This window comes from Podarcis bocagei (genome assembly GCF_964188305.1).
Source record: "Podarcis bocagei genome assembly, chromosome: 11".
NCBI lineage: Eukaryota > Metazoa > Chordata > Lepidosauria > Squamata > Lacertidae > Podarcis > Podarcis bocagei.
Window position 1 is genome coordinate 50,615,386 of NC_138136.1, and position 19,965 is coordinate 50,635,350.

General features: G+C 47.7%; 1 protein-coding gene across 5 annotated transcripts in view; it reads right to left on the reverse strand.

The window, feature by feature from the left end:
* NEDD4L (NEDD4 like E3 ubiquitin protein ligase) overlaps positions 1 to 19,965 on the reverse strand; it is a 129,877-nt gene that overhangs the window by 59,061 nt on the left and 50,851 nt on the right. For all 5 annotated transcript variants that reach the window (XM_081212675.1, XM_081212673.1, XM_081212671.1 and 2 more), the window contains exons 3-5: positions 7,653 to 7,714; positions 7,378 to 7,477; positions 4,520 to 4,686 (exon numbers count right to left, since the gene is read on the reverse strand). In XM_081212675.1, the coding sequence (XP_081068801.1) occupies positions 4,520 to 4,686; positions 7,378 to 7,477; positions 7,653 to 7,714 (329 nt within the window). The remainder of the gene's footprint in view (positions 1 to 4,519; positions 4,687 to 7,377; positions 7,478 to 7,652; positions 7,715 to 19,965) is intronic.

The window sequence follows — 19,965 nt, forward strand, 5'->3', positions numbered from 1 at the left end:
TATTTGAGCAAGTGTTGGCCCTGCCATCTCCTTTAGTCCCTTTCTCTTCCCCCCTGCCCTGGATTTCTGCTCGCCCACATAAAGAGAAAAGGCAGGAGCAAGCACGCTTTCCCAAGGGATGTGCATAAAACCCAGATCCAGTAAAATTACATAAATTCCAAGGCTTAGCTTAAGCTGAAAGAGCAAGTGGAAAAGAGCATCACTCTTTCAACTCCCTGCTTCAGCTCTACATAATTATCAAGGGTGAAAAGGGTATAAACCGGGAGTCAGCAAACTTTTTCAGCAGGAGGCCAGTCCACTGTCCCTCAAACCTTGTGAGGGACCGGACCTATATTGGGGGGGGGGGGGATGAACGAATTCCTATGCCCCACAAATAACCCAGAGATGCATTTTAAATAAAAGGGCACATTCTACTCATGTAAAAACACACTGATTCCCAGACCATCTGTGGGCCAGATTTAGAAGGTGATTGGGCCGGATCCAGCCCCCGGGCCTTAGTTTGCCTACCCATGGTATAAACCATCCTCACTACTGCAAATCCAAGGGGGTACTAATTTGGGGAGGGGCTCAGAAGCTTCATGAGCACCACAGGAAGACCTCAAGGGCTCCATTGAGCTCACGGCCACAAACAGATAACCGCAAAGATTTGAATCAGAAAGGATTTATTTTATTTTTTTAAACGAGAATGGAAGGAGTAAGAAATAAGCAGAATACAGAGGGAAACAAATGCAAAATTCCATCTAGCTAACTTGAGCTGAACAAGTTTCTCATTTGCATGCCGGAACTGCATTTGTTTGCAAGATGTTAGGTCAAATATCAAATTATTACGAGATTAGTCTATTTTCATCTTGGTGACAAGGAGGATAGACAATTGACTCCTTGATGGAACCAAATCAATGGGAAGGTGACATGGGAAAGGGCAATTATGGAGACGAGTGTTTATTGCTGTTGGTCAGGTAGGAGAGGTGAGACTCACAGTTATTTCCTTCTGACCAGGGCTAAATAGATTTTAACATCTAAAATTTCATTATGGTGGATTAATGGGAAGCATGGGAAATACATGCTGGACTAGTCGTGGGGAAATGAGAGTCCTTGGTTCAGTTGGAGAATTTTTTTTAAAAGACTGGCGCAGAATGTCGTGCCAGTGATATCGTTCCCCTTTATCCAATAAATCAAACAATATTGATACACATACACACGAAATGCCTATAAGCATATTACGACAGAGCTACTCTGCTCTCTAAATGGATGGTAAACTTGCAAAAATCAGCATCAACTGCTGAGTCTCTAATCAAAAATGTCTTTGTACAATGGAGGAAACTCCCACACAGGGGAAATATCAGATAATGAGATGTGATAAATCCTGCTGTATAAAATAACTACAGGAGAAAAACGTCCCCATGTCCTGAAGGGACCATCTCTTCATTCTTCAATTTCACAGCGCTGAAAAACTTTGGAAGACTAATCAGCAAAGTGAAGCACTGAACAAGCTAGGCAGGCTGTATTGCATGGAATTAAATTGAGATGCTGAGAGGGGACCTCAAGATACAGCAGGCTTTAAGCTAAAGATGTGTGCCTTACATGTCAATCCCACGCATGTCTACTCTGAAGTAAGCCCCATGAAGTTCAGTGGGACTTACTCATAAGTAGGTGTACACAGGACTGCAGTCTAAAGAGACTCAGCAATGTTCATGATAGGCTCTGGTTCAAAATAATGAAACAAACCTGCAGTCTAGAAGGCTTGTGCAATAGGGCCTCCCGCTATTGGCTTTCCAGTGTCCCTTAAAATTAGCTTGGGGGTGGTGTCTGAGAACCCCAAAAATGGTTACAGGGAGAGAACAGAGGGGATTGCAATGTTCACCCCAGCATGGAGCTGAATTCCACCCAGTAAATGTAAAGGTCTCTGATTTAAGTCTATTTATATTGTAGATATGCTATGTGGCAGCTGCATTGATTTCCAATAGGACTCATTTCTAAATAGTGTTTTAAATCACACCGTGTTAGAGCACTAGAGTCAACAGGATTAACAATCCAATTCTATGTATCCTTACTCAGAAGTAAAACCCACTAGTGGAAAACTGGATTTAATCTTTAAACGTGTTTGGGATTGCAGCCAGTGCATCAGATTAAGCTTTAATAATCGTGTGAAAAATGAGCAGTGAAATAGGTTCAGGAAGGTGAAGCGGGAATCAAGCATAAGCCAATATAGCTGGAGTCTTTTCTCTGTAAACTAACCCTAAGACATATACTAATGGCAAATCTAAACACACTTAAAAATTAAAAAATCTGAAAGAGTCAGTTTGTTGTTCTGTTGCAACAGAACCATCAAGGAGATCTACACTGAGTGCAGCAGGAGGTTTTGTAAAAAAAAAACTGCCCCTTTTATCAGATATACAACAAGTACTTTAAGGCAGATTTTGGAGGATCACATCTTGGACTGATGAACTGAGATATGAACTAGCCTTTTGCCCAGGCATGCAGCCTTTTGTAGAGTTAGCAATCAAACCAGTAAGTCTCTAAGTAACCATAGTTTCCTGTTTCATCTGCACTGAGAAACTATGGTTACCAGTTTTAAAACAATCTAGGGTCAGGTTTCATTTTTCTTTCAAAAAGAGAGGAGAATTATCTGCATCCATGGGCAAAAGAGTTGTTCACATATTGACTTATTAAACTTCCAAACCAGGTCACTGTGAGAAGCAAAGCTACAGGGAACCAGGCAGAGGGCCTTCCTGGTGGTGGCGTCCGCCCTGTGGAACGCCCTCCCATCAGATGTCAAAGAGATAAACAACTACCTGACATTTAGAAGACATCTGAAGGCAGCCTTGTTCAGAGAAGTTTTTAATGTGTGACATTTTAATGTATTTTATTCTTTGTTGGAAGCCACCCAGAGTGGCTGGGGAAACCCAGTCAGATGGGTGGGGTACAAATAATAATAATAATAATAATAATAATAATAATAATAATAATAATAATAATAATAATAATAATAATGTTTAATGACCTGGAATTTTAAATTGTCTATGCAAGCAGTGACTATGAAATTATGAACTTCCGTTTCCAGACAACCGCAAAACATTTTACAAACCATCAATTATGAGGCTACTTCCTAGAGCAGTCTGCATTACTTCACTGAAAATGCAGCACTGTTTGATGAATCTATCTATCAGTCTCACAAGTGCAGGCTCCCTGATGAACGAAGGGTGGAATAAACGCAGATGAAACAACTATCAGAAATATGTGGCATTTAAATTGCTAGCTTCACCTTCCTTTACATTATCTTGAACAACAAATATTACTTTAGGGGTTTCATATTTCACCCCTCAACTATCAAACATCAGCTCTACAGGTGAGAACAAGCACAAACTTTTTAAGCTTCAGTCCAGTGCCCTGTTTTCAACAGTGACGAGTCAGAATCCTCCAGAAAACCCATGATCACGACAAGAAAGCTAAAGGCCTCTGCTGCTGTTTGTCCACCAAATCTGAATACAGAGATTCTATTTAGTTATTACAGCGTTTAGTTCTGGAAGACGTGCTCCTTGCCCTGCAGGTCTTCTCCCACCTGACCTGGGAGGGCGGGGCTTGGACTGACTCCAGCTACAAAAGCTGAGGCTGCGGAACATACTCTAGGGCTAAGTTGTTGCTGAGGCTTCTTTGTTGTGGGGAGATTGTTGCTGTTGGTTTTTTATATCTTTATTTTAGAACTTGTGATTTATGTGGGTATTGTTCAGTTTGCTTGTGTTTAATGTTTATATTTGTTGCTTATGACTACCTTTGTCGTAAACGTGTATTTTGTTCAAGTTGTAAGCCGCCTTGAGCATGGTTTGAACTGTGGAGAAGCAGCACATAAAGAAAATTATGTATGCCTGTATTATGGTTAATAGCTGTTGATGGGCTTTTCCACCATTAATTTTTCCTACTACTTTAGAAAGCCATTTGGGGTGCTGACCATCAGAAGAAGAAGAAGAGTTTGGATTTGATATCCCGCCTTTCACTCCCTTTAAGGAGTCTCAGAGCAGCTAACATTCTCCTTTCCCTTCCTCCCCCACAACAAACACTCTGTGAGGTGAGTGGGGCTGAGAGACTTCAAAGAACTGTGACTGGCCCAAGGTCACCCAGCAGCTGCATGTGGAGGAGCGGAGACGCGAACCCGGTTCCCCAGATTACGAGACTACCGCTCTTAACCACTACACCACACTGGCTCTCAAGAAGAAGATGATGAAGAAGAGTTTGGATTTGATATCCCACTTTATCACTACCCGAAGGAGTCTCAAAGCGGCTAACAATCTCCTTTCCCTTCCTCCCCCACAACAAACACTCTGTGAGGTGAGTAAGGCTGAGAGACTTCAGAGAAGTGTGACTAGCCTAAGGTCACCCAGCAGCTGCATGTGGAGGAGTGGGGAATCGAACCTGGTTCACCAGATTACGAGTCCACTGCTCTTAACCACTACACCACATCAGCACATCTTGCGGTGCTCAGTATCATAAGTTAATTATACGCTGCATGAAGGCATGCACTTACATTAAACTTGGCCGGTGCCACTGCGTTGTCCTGTTGTTATGGTTGACGTAATAGGTACGCCCAAGGTTGTCCACTTTTTCTTCCCATCCAGGAGGTAAGGGAGGTGGCGGTAACTCCTCTTGGCGTTGAGATGGAGAATCATTGGAGTCCACCACTTCCCAGCCATGCTTTGAAGGGGGGGGGAGAGGAAAATGCAAATTAATTTGAAAAAAACCCAATTCAAGTGTATGCAACTTTCTAGCATGACAGAAGAGAAGCAGCAGGGCTTTCAGTAGTCAAAATTTCACATAATATAGTAGCAGCGAAACATGCTGCATGGTAGCAATGACAAAGCAAGCATTTGTTTATGGTAAGCTGTTCTCCCAATGCACTCAACAAGGACTCACTCCATTCCTCCAAATACCATATTTTTCACTCTATAAGATGCACTTTCTCCCTCCTAAAAAGTAAGGGGAAATGTGTGTGCGTCTTATGGAGCAAATGCAGGCTGCACGGCTATCCCAGAAGCCGGAACAGCTAGAGGGATCGCTGCGCAGTGCTCCCTCTTTCTGTTCTAGCTTCTGGCTTAGCCCCTCAGTCCCTTTCCCCACCTCCTGGAAAAGCCCCCAAGAGCCACGCTCCCTTTAAAGAGCCACACAGAGCCACACTCTTGGGGGCTTTTCCCTGAGGAGGGAGAAGGGCAGCCCATCAGTGACCGGCTGCCCTTCTCCCTCCTTGGGGAAAGCCCGCAAGCGCCGCACACATGCTCCACGTGGCTCGTGAAAGGGAGCGCTGAGCAGAGCCTGGGATGCATACAGGCTCTGCTCAGCGCTCCCTTTAAAGATTCCCCCCCCCCTTGCATTCCCCCTCTAAAAACTAGGTGTGTCTTATGGTCAGGTGCATCTTATGGAGCGAAAAATACGGTATCTTGTTTCCATGAAAGCTAGACTGTGGAGCATCACCTCCAAATAAAGATCTAAAGAATGGGGGAGAATATGTTGAAGGCAGCACTCCAGGAGCAGATGGCGTAGGACTTTAAAAGGAATCACCTGTACAGTGGTACCTTGGTTGTCGAACGGCTTAACTCTCAGACATATCAGCTCCCGAATGCCACAAACCTGGAAGCAAGTGTTCCGGTTTGCGAACGTTTTTTGGAAGCCGAACTTCCGACGCAACTTCCGATGACTGCAGGAAGTTCCTGCAGCCAATCAGAAGCCGCAACTTGGTTTTTGAACGGTTCCAGGAGTCAAACTGACTCCCAGAACGGATTAAGTTTGACAACCAAGGTACCACTGCACTTTGAGCTGGAGATAGAAGCATATAGACAGTTATAGCGCAGATGGGGAAGAAAGGTGGCATTTTTATACAGGGGCCATTTCTCAAGAAAAGAGGCAGGCTGCAACATCCTGAACTAGCCCCCCATCTCCTAACCACCTTCAAAAGTCAGCCTTACAGAAAGCACATCTCACTAGTGAAATATAAATGATGGAAAAAGCATGGTTGAGGCTGATTCCCCCCCCCCCCGAGCGTGATTTAGCGAAAACACAAAGCACGTCTTTCCTTGATAAACTTAATGTCGAACTTTCGAACTTTGGAGAGTAAGAGAGTTATTTTAGTTTGCCCAATATTGCTGGAATTTTGCTGCAAAGAACAGCTCTGTTCTGCAACGTGACATAGCAAAATGGGAAGGAATTCTATGCTTGCTTCGTAACGCAGAATTGGCATTTATTCAATTAGGACTGAAAACAATGCTTCGTCCTCGAGGTCATCACTAGGAATAAAGGCTGAAATAGCTCGTATCTGATTCACTCATATCATGAAAAGATACAATTTCAATAGAAAGCTGTTCCAGCTCTCCTGGCTGATTCATAAAACACTTTGGATGTGTTAACAGCGTGGGCTCTTTGGCTTGTGACAAATGACAAACTTACAAGTAACATCCACCCTAATGCATTCCCACCCACTCAAGCCACAGGTCACCAGCGCTGCAGCAACGTTTGAAGAAAGCAGTTGCATTGTAAGCTGCGATTGAAGTAGCATAATTGAGTAGTTAGATGAAAGCTTTTTCTGCAGATTTCGTTCTCTCTGCCGTAGCAAACCACGTCATATTCTGCTGAAAGGATCCCATGAACTTGACACTTCACTCCTGAAACTATCTCTCTCGCCCACACCTGTGGAATCGATCTGTTTATGCATTTCAGCGTTTATTTTGAAAATTTATATGCTGCACCACCAACAACAAATCGTGTTCCCAGGGCCGCTCAGAATCATACTTAAAAATGTAAGCACGTAATGATAAGATAGAACCAATAGTAAAAAGAAGAAGAACAGAAATCGCAGCAAAGATTTAGCAGAGCATCGTGTATTAGCTCTTAGAAACAAAATCTAGATATGAGGAATTTCTGTTCATCTTCTTCAAGGGACAAAGTGCTTGATAGAATATGGTGTCTCCCTTCTTTCTTGCAGAACTTGCAGATTATAATGATTTTCCATTACTGAAATTGAGCTTGGCCATCAAAGTTCATTTTTGTTAATAGCTGCAGAATCTGGCTGCTGTGCTGTAGACGGGAGCCTGAGTTGAATACCAAAACAAACCTGGCTCAGCTATCTGAATCTGGAGTAGCTGAAGTCCTCACTATTGTACTGAAACTTTGACCTAAGCCCAGTGTTAATGTTTTTACACAATTGTAAGCTTTCGGTGTTTTATGGATCTGAAAGTCGCTGCGAGACTTTTTGTGTGGAAAGTGACGATTAAATGAAAGAAATAATAAGGAGAATACCTTTTAGCAATATGATCAGTAAAGCAGAATGTCTATCAGATATGCAACAGTTACAGAGAAATAAAGAAATTTGGAAATCTCGTATTTAAAGCAGTTTACCTCAGAATCCTCCCTCTGATCACCATCCTCTTCTTGCCCTCCGTTTTTTGGCATATATGCCATCTTCAGCCTCAGAAATCCCTTTACTCGAGATTTGTGACTACAGAGGAAATAGTAAAAAAGGAGGGATAAATAATGTCCTGTTGAACTTGAAAGGCACTTAGTTTTAGCTATCTATCAATCTGTACATAAACTGTAAATTACACAGTACACATATTATGTTTTACTATTCTTATGTTATATTATTCATCTATAATATATGTCCATATTCTCACCTTCTTGGCCTGAGGAGGAAATCTTTAAAAGTATACGGCCTTTCCATGGTTGGGTCTTCAGTCTATTGGGACAAAAATCAAATCATTAATGCTCAGGAATGCATGAGTACATGCTCTAGTAAAATGTAAACAGGAGACCTACAGAAATTACATTATTCCAAAGAACTCTGCCGCTCTTGCAACCATTGTGTATTGTTAGCTGAGCATTTCCACCAGGTGTCGCTCTCAACACCGCTAATAGCTCAGCCCAACAATCAATGCTGTGGAAGCAGAAGTACCGTATTTTCCGCTCTATAACACGCACCCGACCATAACACGCACGTAGTTTTTAGAGGAGGAAAATCCGTAGGCATGCCACCCGTAGGCATTTCCTCCATAACACGCACAGACATTTCCCCTTACTTTCTAGGAGGAAAAAAGTGAGTGTTATGGTGCAAAAAATACGGTAGTTACAGATGCACAAAGTTGTTTACTACTAATCTCAATGAAGCAATGGTCCAAGTCACACGCAGAGGCCTGTTTTCCAATCACCAACTTTGAGAAGGCACATTTGCAAAGTGCCAAGAAGCACGATAACTGCGAGAACTGAAGGCGCTGAGAACGACACACACCATTTTTTTTGGTTTAGCAGTCAGAGCTAGCTCCTAAGTCTAAGATAGCCCACGTGGCTTGTTCTAGGAGACATTCCACAAACCAAAAAGATGAAGTTTCCATGGGTATTTACTGTCAACACTTTCCCCCACCTAGCCCTACCAAAAGCTTATGTTCCAAAAGAAGCGGTCACATCGTTTTCTCCAATCGTCAACAGTCCTGGGATTAAAATGACAGACTTGAATTCCTAGATGTCTCCATCTATCAGAATCAAGGTAACGTGGAGCCATAACCAAATTTGCTAAGGATAGTCTGCAGACATATCTTATTTATCTGGGATGACAACTTTAGATTTGATAAAGGAGTCATATTGATCAGAATCAAGTTAATCTGGAGCCATAACCAAATTTGTCAAGGAAATTTTGCAGACATTTCTTACTCATCTGGGGTGCCAGTTATAGATTTGATAAAACAGTCGTATTAAATATATACACAGAAGGACCAAGCTGAGTATCTGACAGCTTGGGTTTTTGCATTAAAAACTGCCCTCTTGGAACTTGTCGTTGAAAATATAAGGACTTTTTAAAGGGTTGCATTAATGGAAGCAGTCCCCCTCCTCAGAAATATCAAGTTCTTGTACAAGCATTAAATGGTCAATTTCTGAAGGGGAAAGAATACATATTAGTGCTAAGCATGCACTGCAACAGGGGTCAGAATTTCATTGTAGAGTTGCTAACAAAAGGAGATTCTATGTGTTGGTGCTATTCAAAATGTTGGTGCTGACCTTTAAAGCCCTAAACAGGCTCGGTCCAGTATACATGAAGGAGCGTCTTCCACCCCCATCGTTCTGCCCAGACACTGAGGTCCAGCAGCGAGGGCCTTCTGGCGGTTCCCTCGCTGCAAGAAGCCAAGTTACAGGGAACCAGGTAGAGGGCCTTCTCGGTAGTGGCACCCACCCTGCGGAACACCCTCCCACCAGATGTCAAAGAGAACAACTACCAGACTTTTAGAAGACATCTGAAGGCAGCCCTGTTTAGCGAAGCTTTTAATGTTTGATAGACGATTGTATTCTAATATTCTGTTGGAAGCTGCCCAGAGTTGCTGGGGAAACCCAGCTAGATGGGCAGGGTATAACTAATAAATTATTATTATTATTACTACTACTACTACTACTACTACTACTACTACTACTACAGTATTATGCACATTCAGCTGAAGGTGTTAAAAACCCTACTTGTGCACAGGAACCTTGTCTTATCTAAGTGCATTTGCCATGGGCTCCCAAGGGCTTTAGCATTAGAACTCAAAGATGCAGTCCTTAAAACTGATATGACTCTGCATGTTCCTTCAGTATCTCACCATAGAAAACACATTCAAATACAAATCAATAGATATTTAGGATATTTAGGGGAGAGATGTGATGATGGTCTACAAGACTATTCCTCAGAAGAGGATGCTGGTGGAACATCTCATTTTCAATACTTGGGGGAAGTTAAGACCCTGGAGAGTTGCTGCCAGCCAGTGTAGGAAGATGGAGAAGTGGAATGAGTCAGTGTAACATATGAGGATCGTAATACTGATCTTACAGCGTTTTCGTAAAGGTTATACATGAAAGATAATGCATGCAAAGCACCTTGTGAAGTCTGGGAAAGCATTTTGTTGTCATTATTGATAATCATAGCTTAATACAGGGCTTGCTGAGCCAAAAAGAAAATTCTAATTTGGCTTGTTTAAAGAACAAAACAGCAACTGACGTATATCAATACATGATAATGTATCAATACACGATAAGGGCAAATTCACACCTATATGACTGCCAGCTTTTGGACTACATACGAAAATCTAGAACAGTGAATCTGTTTAATAAAGGGAAATAATGTTTGGCAGACCATCAAGAGTCATAAGAAAGCCGGGGGGGGGGGGGGTTTGTTGAAGGGTGAGCTAGGTATAAAGAGAAATATGTTTCCTGTAAAATGTATTCCCTTTTTTCCCTAAGCCAACGTCTCTCACAAGGTTATTGCAAGAATAAATGAGATAAGTGCTATAATGCACTTTGTACATTTAACAGAAATGATTAATTATAGTAATAAAATGGTGTGTGCTGATTGAGGATATTGGAAAGGTTCCAACTACGCTGTAAATTTTTAATGCAGATACTTAACCCAAGAATGAAACTGCTCAGACATTTCTTTAAAACCTGCATTATGAGAGCAAATGGACTAGAACAGCTGCACTGAAGATGTATTAAAATCCCAGACGAAAATGAACTTGCTGCATTCAGGACTCCAGGCACAGCAGCAGAAACTGTGAAAATACAGTCTGGGATTGTTCTTCATTTCCACTCACTGCTAGATGGGGGAACCCTTTAAAGACCTGGACTCTGGCCTGATCTGACACTGCGGTTGTCTGCTAGAGATTTTTCTATCAAAGCACCGAGCAGCTGATTCCAGCCCAAAGGAGAATAACACGATAGAACCATTACAGAATAAGATGGTTTGCCTAGGAAGAAAAATGTCACCCAAATTTGCACGCTCGTGTATTATGTGCAGAGATCAGAACACAATATTTCTTCTGCCACACAGACCCTAGCTAGTACTGGCCTGAACACGCCTGCCAAAATATACTGTATTTTTTGCTCTATAAGACTCACTTTCTCCCTCCTAAAAAGTAAGGGGAAATGTGTGTGCATCTTATGGAGCGAATGCAGGCTGCGCAGCTATCCCAGAAGCCAGAACAGCAAGAGGGATTGCTGCTTTCACTGCACAGCGATCCCTCTTGCTGTTCTGGTTTCTGAGATTCAGAATATTTTTTTTCTTGTTTTCCTCCTCCAAAAATTAGGTGCGTCTTGTGGTCTGGTGCGTCTTATAGAGCGAAAAATACGGTATGTATCCACTCTGAGAATGCCCATTTGCCTACACAGAAAACTTTGAGGGAATTTCTGCAAATGGATCTAAGCAAGCACATTTTACATGACTAACAAAGCCTTGTAGACTGGAACCCAACAGAGAAATACTTGCTGTTGGAAAACAATGGGAATGAGATTTTTCCTTTCCCAGTGAACCGTCGGAGGCTACCAACCTCTTAGGGCACGCTAACTCAAAGGTAAACAGTAGCACCCCAAGAAAAGCAGCTGAGAAAACTCAAAACAGCAAGCTCCCTTCTTGCACAACAGCTGCCTGGCAGCCCCAAGGAGTGAAAAGCCTCCATCTATCCTGCTATTTATTAATCCTAATCAACATTCAGTTCATGCCAGCAGCCAGGCATATGCAGCCAGACATGCAGAGCTACATCAATTTCTATGATCTTGCAGAAAGGAAGACGTCTTTACAAGCCCACAGTGGTCGTGTCCACACAAAATGCTAAACCATGGTCTAGTGCAAGGGTAGATAAATCTTTCTGCTTTGCCCCTGAGGGCTGTAAGGAACAGTGAGTGGGGTGATCAGGGGTTACATGCCAGGGGGTATAGCCAAAATTCTCTCTCTCAAATACACCCACCCCTCCTCCAACAGAGCTGTGAGAAGAATTCAATTTCGCTTTTATTGAATTAAGTGTTACTGAGTATTATGTTCAAACCGAGGATCCTAGCTTAAAACAGATTCTGATGAGATGAATAAACCAGATTCATAACTGTCAGAGCTGCTTCAAGATCCTAGCTCACAGAGGATCACGCTAGCCAGCGGTCATTAAGTAAAAGTCTTTATTGAATTACAGTTTCCATTCTCACGCTGCTGTCTGCAACTCTACGTCTACTAGCTAGATCGGCGAGGCTCCGTCTGAGTCTCCGCCCCGTGCGCACCAACTTAATATCCTAGCCTTGCTCCACCTTTTCCTCCTGACTGTCCTCCTCTGGGTCCCTCTACCCCCCGGGGCTTCTTCCTTCCGTGATTCTTCTGACGCTGACCCGGACCCTTCTGCCTCCTTGCGCCGGGCTTTAGGACCTGGTTCCCTTTCGGGGCTGCTCACTGCGCCGCCTTCCTCTGCATTTGAACTTGGCGCGCGCGCCCAACCTTCCACTTTCCTCTTAACCGTTTCTTCGCTCCCCGATGGAGGTGTGGCCACTCCTGACTCATGCCCTCCCTCCTGTGGTGAGCTGCCAGCGCTTCCCCCCTGGCTCCTTTCCTCTTCCCTGCTTCCTGGCGGTGACGCTGGTCCCGACTTCCAGCTGCTCCCCCCTGAGTCTCCTCTGGCTCTATCTTCCTGGGGTGCCTCCCTAGACTCCCCCCTTGCCCTGGCCACTGGTGCTCCTTTCTGTGAATCCTCTGATTCACTGGAAAGACTGGGAGATCTCGGGTCGTCGTCATCACTCATCCTTTCCTCTGTCTCCTCCCCTTCGCTCTCTGTTTCCTCCCTTGCCCGTGCCTCTGCACCTAAACCCCTGACATCCATCCCCCCCTCGAAGCCCCCCAGTCCCCCCTCCCCTCCTTCCGGTGCTGGAGCTGGGGGCTGCTGTTGCAAAGGGACGAACGTCGGATATCGGTCGCTTCCCGTGGCAGGCCTCCATCGGAACTCTTCCGGGTCTTCCTCTCTGCTCTCGTTGACGACAGTCACCTCCTCTTCCATCTCTGTGCCGCCGTGCTCGAAACCAGGGTCGTCCCCGAAAATGTCCATGTCCGTCTCTCCCGCACTTCCTCCAGGCGGCGTTGCTCGGCCGGAACATTCCAGCCACTTCCTGCGGAACTGCTCCTCCGGCCTATCGTCCCACCAATACGAGGGTTCTGAGACAGATCCCGAGGGTGACCCCTCCGGGGAACGGACGTCTCGTGTTGGTTCCTCGTCCGAGTCGAACCCCCTGAACGTGCTGTCCGAAAGCGTGGGCGTGAAAAGCCAGTCGTCGAAAAAGTCTGCTGGCATAGGTCTATGTGGGAAGAGGGCATGAAACTCGTCTTTGAGCAGAGGTTCGTCTAAAGCGTAGCCCGGCACCCAGCTGTTCGCACTGGCCGGGGTGCCTTCCCTGGCGAGAAAGTATTCTACTCCCTCTTCCCCCCATCTGGAGTCCAAAATCTCCGTGACTTCGTTGATGCGCTCCTCCTGTGCCACTCCCGCGTGCCCCGTTCCTTCTCTGAGCGGACTCGGCGCCGTTCCGGGTTCCTGGAACCTGTGCGGTGCCTTGTAGGGAGTGAGCACCGATCTGTGGAACACCGGATGCATTCTGGAACCCTCCGGAAGCGCCAGCCTGAAAGCCACCGGGTTGACCTGCTCTTCGACTTGGTATGGCCCCAGTTGTTTATGCCCTAGTTTCTTCTTGGCCAACGACCTGGCCGGCACTGCGTGGGCTGCTAACCAGACCCAGTCTCCCACGTGGAGCTCTTCGCCAACCCTTCTGCGTTTGTCCGCTTGTACCTTGTATGCGTGTTTAGCCAGCTCCAGGTGGCGCCGCAGCTGATCGTGGACTTCCTGCAGCTCCGACGCGAACGCATCTGCTGACTGCGGCTCCCCTTCTCCCCTGCATTCCAGTCCCGGGAAGGTTCTAGGGTGCCGCCCGTTGTTGGCGAAGAACGGCGTGACGCCCGTGGATACGTGCTTCGTGTTGTTGTAGGCAAACTCTGCAAGCGGCAGGTAATCCACCCACGTCGCAGGCTGTTGGTTTGCATAACATCTCAGGTACTGTTGCATGATGGCATTGGCTCGCTCCGCTTGCCCGTTGGTCTGTGGGTGTCTCGCCGACGCCAGATTGATCTTGACGTTTAGGAAGCCCATCAGCTTCTGCCAGAAGTTCGAGATGAACTGCCGCCCGCGGTCGGACAGAATAGACCGTGGCAGACCGTGAACCTTGAACACGTGGTCTATGAACAGTTTGGCGGTTTGCTCTGCCGTGGCCACCTTAGCACACGGAATGAAATGCGCCATCTTGGAGAACAGGTCCACAACCACCAACACTGCCGTCTTGCCCCTTGAGCTGGGCAGATCCGTGACAAAGTCCAGAGCCACCCTTTCCCAAGGTTCGACCGGAGTTTGCAGCGGCTCCAACAGTCCAGCCGGCGGTTTGTGCACCGGCTTTGCCCTCTGGCAGGTGTCACACCTCGCCACGTAGTCTGCGACCTCCCCTCTCATTCCAGGCCACCAGAAATCCCTGGCTACTAATTCTACCGTCTTCTCCTTGCCAAAGTGCCCGGCCGTGGGTGCGTCGTGCAGCTGCTGTAGCACCTTGGCTCGAAGTTCGTCACCCGGCACGTAGATGGCCCCTTTACGGATGAGCAATCCATCTCGTAGCTGGAAACCGTTGGCCGCCGCCTTGCCCCCTCGCACCTCTGCCATCTTCGTTTGTGCGAAGGAGTCCCCCTGCAACGCTCGCCGCACCGCCTCTAGGTCCACGGTCGCCGCGGCGCACGCCCACACTGTCGGTGCAAAGATGTGCATGGCGGCCGCTGGTGTTGCGTCCTCCAGATACTGTGGCTTGCGGGAGAGAGCGTCTGCCATGATGTTGGTGTCCCCCGGGACATACTCTATTCGGAAGTCGAAGTCCGCAAAGAACTCAGCCCAACGTATCTGCCTCTGGTTCAGGAACTGTGCCGTGCGCCAGTGCTCAAGATTCTTGTGGTCCGTGCAAACCTGCACCGTGTGCTTGGCGCCGATCAGAAAGTGCCTCCACGCCTTGAACGCTGCATGAATGGCCAGCAACTCCCTGTCCCATATGGTGTAGTTCTGCTCGGACTTGCTGAGCTTCCTGGAGTAAAACGCTCCCGGCCGCCACACGCCCTGCGGGTCCTTCTGCAGCAGGACCGCCCCCACTGCTCTGTCCGAAGCGTCTGTCTCCACCCTCATCGGCATGCTGGGGTTGACATGAAGCAACTGCTCTTCCGACGCGAAAAGACGCTTGAGGGCCTGAAAGGACTGCTCCGCCTGCTCTGTCCAGATGAACTTCTTCTTCTTGGAGCTAAGGGTGTCAGTGATGGCCGCCGTCTGCATCGCGAAGCCCTTGATAAACTTGCGATAGAAGTTCGCAAAGCCGACAAACCGTTGGACCTCCTTCCGGTTGCGTGGGCTCTTCCAATCCAACACTGCTCGAACCTTGGCGCTGTCCATGGCGAGCCCCTTGTCAGACAGCTTGTAGCCCAGAAAATCCACCTCCGGCACGTCAAATTGGCACTTCTCCAGCTTGGCGTAGAGCCTGTGTTGCTTTAGCCTGCCCAGCACTTCCTTGACGTGCTTGTCATGTTCTTGCTGCGACTCCGAAAAGATCAGGATGTCATCCAAGAAACAGACGCACGTCTTGTAGAGAAGTCCCGCCAACACGTGATGCATAAATGCTTGAAAAACGTGAGCGCCATTTTGCAGTCCAAAAGGCATAACTCTGTATTCGTAGGTACCCAGTGGCGTGAACATGGCTGTCTTCCACTCATCACCCTCCCGCATGCGAATGAGGTTGTACGCCCCCCGCAGGTCCAACTTGGTGAACACCTTTCCCTTCCGTACCTTCGCCAGGAGGTCGTCGATGCGGGGCATGGGGAAGTCCGACGGCTTGGTCACACTGTTCAAAATCCTGTAATCCACTACGAGTCTTTTTTGGGGCGTGTCTCGCTTCTTAACAAAGAATACAGGACTGCCCCCCGCTGCCTTAGACTCCCGGATGAAACCGCGCTCCAAATTATGATCGATGAAGTCTTTGAGTTCCTGCAGTTCGTCCTCAGACATGGAATACAGCTTCCCTTTAGGCAGCGCCGCCCCCGGCAGCAGGTCAATTTTGCAGTCATATGGTCTGTGAGGGGGTAGCCTGTCCGCCTCCTTCTCGCAGAAAACTTCCAGAAATTCTGCGTACTTGTGGGGAATCGCTTGCAGCGTGCCTAGCAGCAGCTGTGACTCCTCTTCCTCTCCTTCCTGCCTGGGTACGATGCAGTGTTCAGCACAAAAGGAAGAGCCGAAGACCAGCTGCCTCTGGAACCAAGCCATCGTTGGGCTGTGCTTGTCCAGCCAACTCATGCCCAATACAATGGGCGTGTCAGACAGTTGAGTGACGTTGAAGCTGATGACTTCCCTGTGATTCCCAAGTCGCATCACCATTGGTGGCGTCTGCTTCACCACTTGCCCCCCTAGCAGCTCCCTGCCATCCACCGTGACAACCTGCAGGGGCAGTGTGGCCGGCAGCAACTGCACAGCGTGCCTGTCGACAAATTCCTGCCCTATAAAGTCCACGTTGCTGCCGGAGTCGATGGTGATTGGCACGTCCATGGTGATTCCATTGGGCAGCTGGAGAGATGCTGTGAGCCTCACTACTGGTTTGGGCGGGAGGGGGTTCACTGGCTGTAAAATTTCTGGGGACTGCGTCACTAACACGTCTGGCTGGGCCCCAGTGCCTCTTCCTCCAGCCAGACATCGTCGTTTCCCTGCTGTGGTCCTCCCTGCTGCGTTGCTGCAGTCACCATTGCTGAGGCTGCAGTAAGCTTGTGGGGCCTCTGGGGACACTCTTTCGCCATATGCCCTGGCTGCTCACAGACGTAACACTTCCTGGTCCCTCTAGGAGGCTTCGCCTTCACTGCTGCCGGTGCTAGGGCTCTGGTTGCTGACTGAGCCCTTGCACCTCCAACCTCCATAGGTTCGGCTCCTCCTCCTGGCGGAGGCGTGGATTGCGCCCGTGCTGCTTCTCTGGGAAAGAAGGAGGGGCCCCCGGCTGGTTCGCGCCCTCCACGTCCTTCGTCCTTGCTCCACGGACGTCCTTCCAGCCTCACCCCCACTGCCAGTGCCCTCTGAACGACCTCCTGGGTGGTTCGGGGTCTCTCCCCCCTCGCTATCTCATCTTTAATCGAGTTGTGCAGTCCCTCCCAAAAGAGGTCTCTTACAGGAGCCGAATCTCTGTCCCATTCCAGGGCGCTGACCAAGGCGAAAAAGCGGGCATGATACTGTCTGACGCTGGCCCTCCCTTGTCTCAGCCCATGCACCTCCTTCCGTGCAAGATCAATGTCAATACTTGATAAGAAACACCCATCCATCGCTTTAATAAAGGCATCCGCATTCTGGAGCGCCGGATCGTTATCTCTCCATAAATTGCGCAACCATGCTTTCGCCTCCCCATGCAGATGGGACATGATGAACCCCACTCTCTCCTGTTCATCTCTAAAGTCTTTATGCAACAGTTGCAGTGCGCACAGTACGTCGGCTCTAAAGTTGGGATACTGTTGCAGGTTCCCATCGAAGTGAGAGAGTAGCCCGCCTGTCCGTCTCGCCAACCCAATTCCCTCCTGCCGGGGTGTTTGCTTTGCCAGTACGTCTAACCTGACCTGGAGATCCCTGCAGGCGGCAGCTGCCTCGTCCTCTCTCTTCCTGGATGCGAGAACCTCGGCGTTCAGTTGTGCCACTGCTTTTCTGAGGTCCTCTATCTGCTGCTCAGCCGTCATGTCTCCTGCCGTTCGTGAGCTCGCTAGTGGGCGCCTGTTTCTCTCCCCTCCTCGAGGCTGCAGATGCCCACAATGTGGAGACGGAGCCTACTGTCAGAGCTGCTTCAAGATCCTAGCTCACAGAGGATCACGCTAGCCAGCGGTCATTAAGTAAAAGTCTTTATTGAATTACAGTTTCCATTCTCACGCTGCTGTCTGCAACTCTACGTCTACTAGCTAGATCGGCGAGGCTCCGTCTGAGTCTCCGCCCCGTGCGCACCAACTTAATATCCTAGCCTTGCTCCACCTTTTCCTCCTGACTGTCCTCCTCTGGGTCCCTCTACCCCCCGGGGCTTCTTCCTTCCGTGATTCTTCTGACGCTGACCCGGACCCTTCTGCCTCCTTGCGCCGGGCTTTAGGACCTGGTTCCCTTTCGGGGCTGCTCACTGCGCCGCCTTCCTCTGCATTTGAACTTGGCGCGCGCGCCCAACCTTCCACTTTCCTCTTAACCGTTTCTTCGCTCCCCGATGGAGGTGTGGCCACTCCTGACTCATGCCCTCCCTCCTGTGGTGAGCTGCCAGCGCTTCCCCCCTGGCTCCTTTCCTCTTCCCTGCTTCCTGGCGGTGACGCTGGTCCCGACTTCCAGCTGCTCCCCCCTGAGTCTCCTCTGGCTCTATCTTCCTGGGGTGCCTCCCTAGACTCCCCCCTTGCCCTGGCCACTGGTGCTCCTTTCTGTGAATCCTCTGATTCACTGGAAAGACTGGGAGATCTCGGGTCGTCGTCATCACTCATCCTTTCCTCTGTCTCCTCCCCTTCGCTCTCTGTTTCCTCCCTTGCCCGTGCCTCTGCACCTAAACCCCTGACAATAACCCATGGTTTAAAGCTGACATTTTACTCACCCGTGTCTGTGGTACAGGAAACAGATTAGTATAGACAAAGTAAGCAGAATTAAATTCCTGGCTGTGGTATTAGTAATATGCATTACCACAGTACTATTACATGTTTGGCTTTCTTCCTTTTAATAGAATAACGTTATCTCAAAGAGTCTCGTTTGCCTAAAATCCTTAAGCTGCAACCTCTGATGTGTGGTACATTTTCCACAAGCTTCTCCACTGCTGTATTTTTCTGGACAATTTTTTTTTAAAAAAAGAAATGCCTTGTTTGCTAACAGTAACGTAATGGATAGATACAATGCAAGCAAAATTGGGAAACTTGCATTGCAAAACAGTCAAATCTAAAATCAAAGGCCCTGTGAATGCCATGTATTTATGAACACAGCTCTTCAAATCTGCTAAAGTTATCTTGTTAACAGTTTTCAGTGCCTCCGTTTTCTTTCTCTCAACAAGGTTATTACAACAGTTGAGTTGTCAAATCTAAAAATACTTACAAATATTCTACTGAAAGCCATTTCCAGCGAAAACTTTGCATTTGTATGAATACTATGTTTATTAGGGGCTATCGCTCTTGCTTGCTGCCCACCCACCCACTACCCTCTGCCAACCCCCCCTTTACAACTCACAAAAACCTCCCCTTACAGCTTTGCTCCCAAACCCTCTCTCCAATTTCTGTACAGCTTGCCCCCCAAAACTATCCCCATCCCCTTACAAGCTCATCCGACAACCACCCGCCCGCCACCACCCATCCCTGTGCTTGCTCTGTTGCTGCCGCAGAAGTGAGTTCCTCTCCTCCAAGTGTAGTAAGTTTGCATTTTAAAATACAGGCCTTCTTCTCTTAGCAGCAGGGGGCAAACAAAGGGGAGAAAGACTTTCTCACTTTCATTCCCTTCCCCTGCAGCCATTTGTGGCAGCGGGGTTGTGGGAAGGCCTATCCGGGCTGGCCACTTGCCCACTCACTTGACCTACTCGCTCCGAGATTCTTGACCAGGGGTCAGCAAACTTTTTCACCAGGGGGCCGGTCCACTGTCCCTCAGACCTTGTGGGGGCGGACGGCGGACTATATTTTGGGAAAAAATAATGAATTCCTATGCCTCACAAATAACCCAGAGATGCATTTTAAATAAAAGGGCACATTCTACTCATGTAAAAACACACTGATTCCTGGACCATCCGTGGGCCGGATTTAGAAGGCGATTGGGCCGGATCCGGCCCCTGGGCCTTAGTCTGCCTACCCATGTTCTTGAGCTACGTTCGCCATTTTAACTTGTCTGCCCACTCGGTCATCAGTGTGATGACAGACAAGCGCCAAGAACACAGTATGGAGAGAAATGACATAAAAGTCTGCTTTTATGATCCCCATCGCATCACATGTTTCAGTTAAGGTAAGTGGCGAAAAACAACAACACATATTTAACAGCATGTAGAATTGACAGCACATGCTTTTTTCAGTGTTGCTTAGCTGAGTCAAAATAACATGCTAACTCAAAACTAGGGGGGGGGGGAGATTAGTGCACTGGA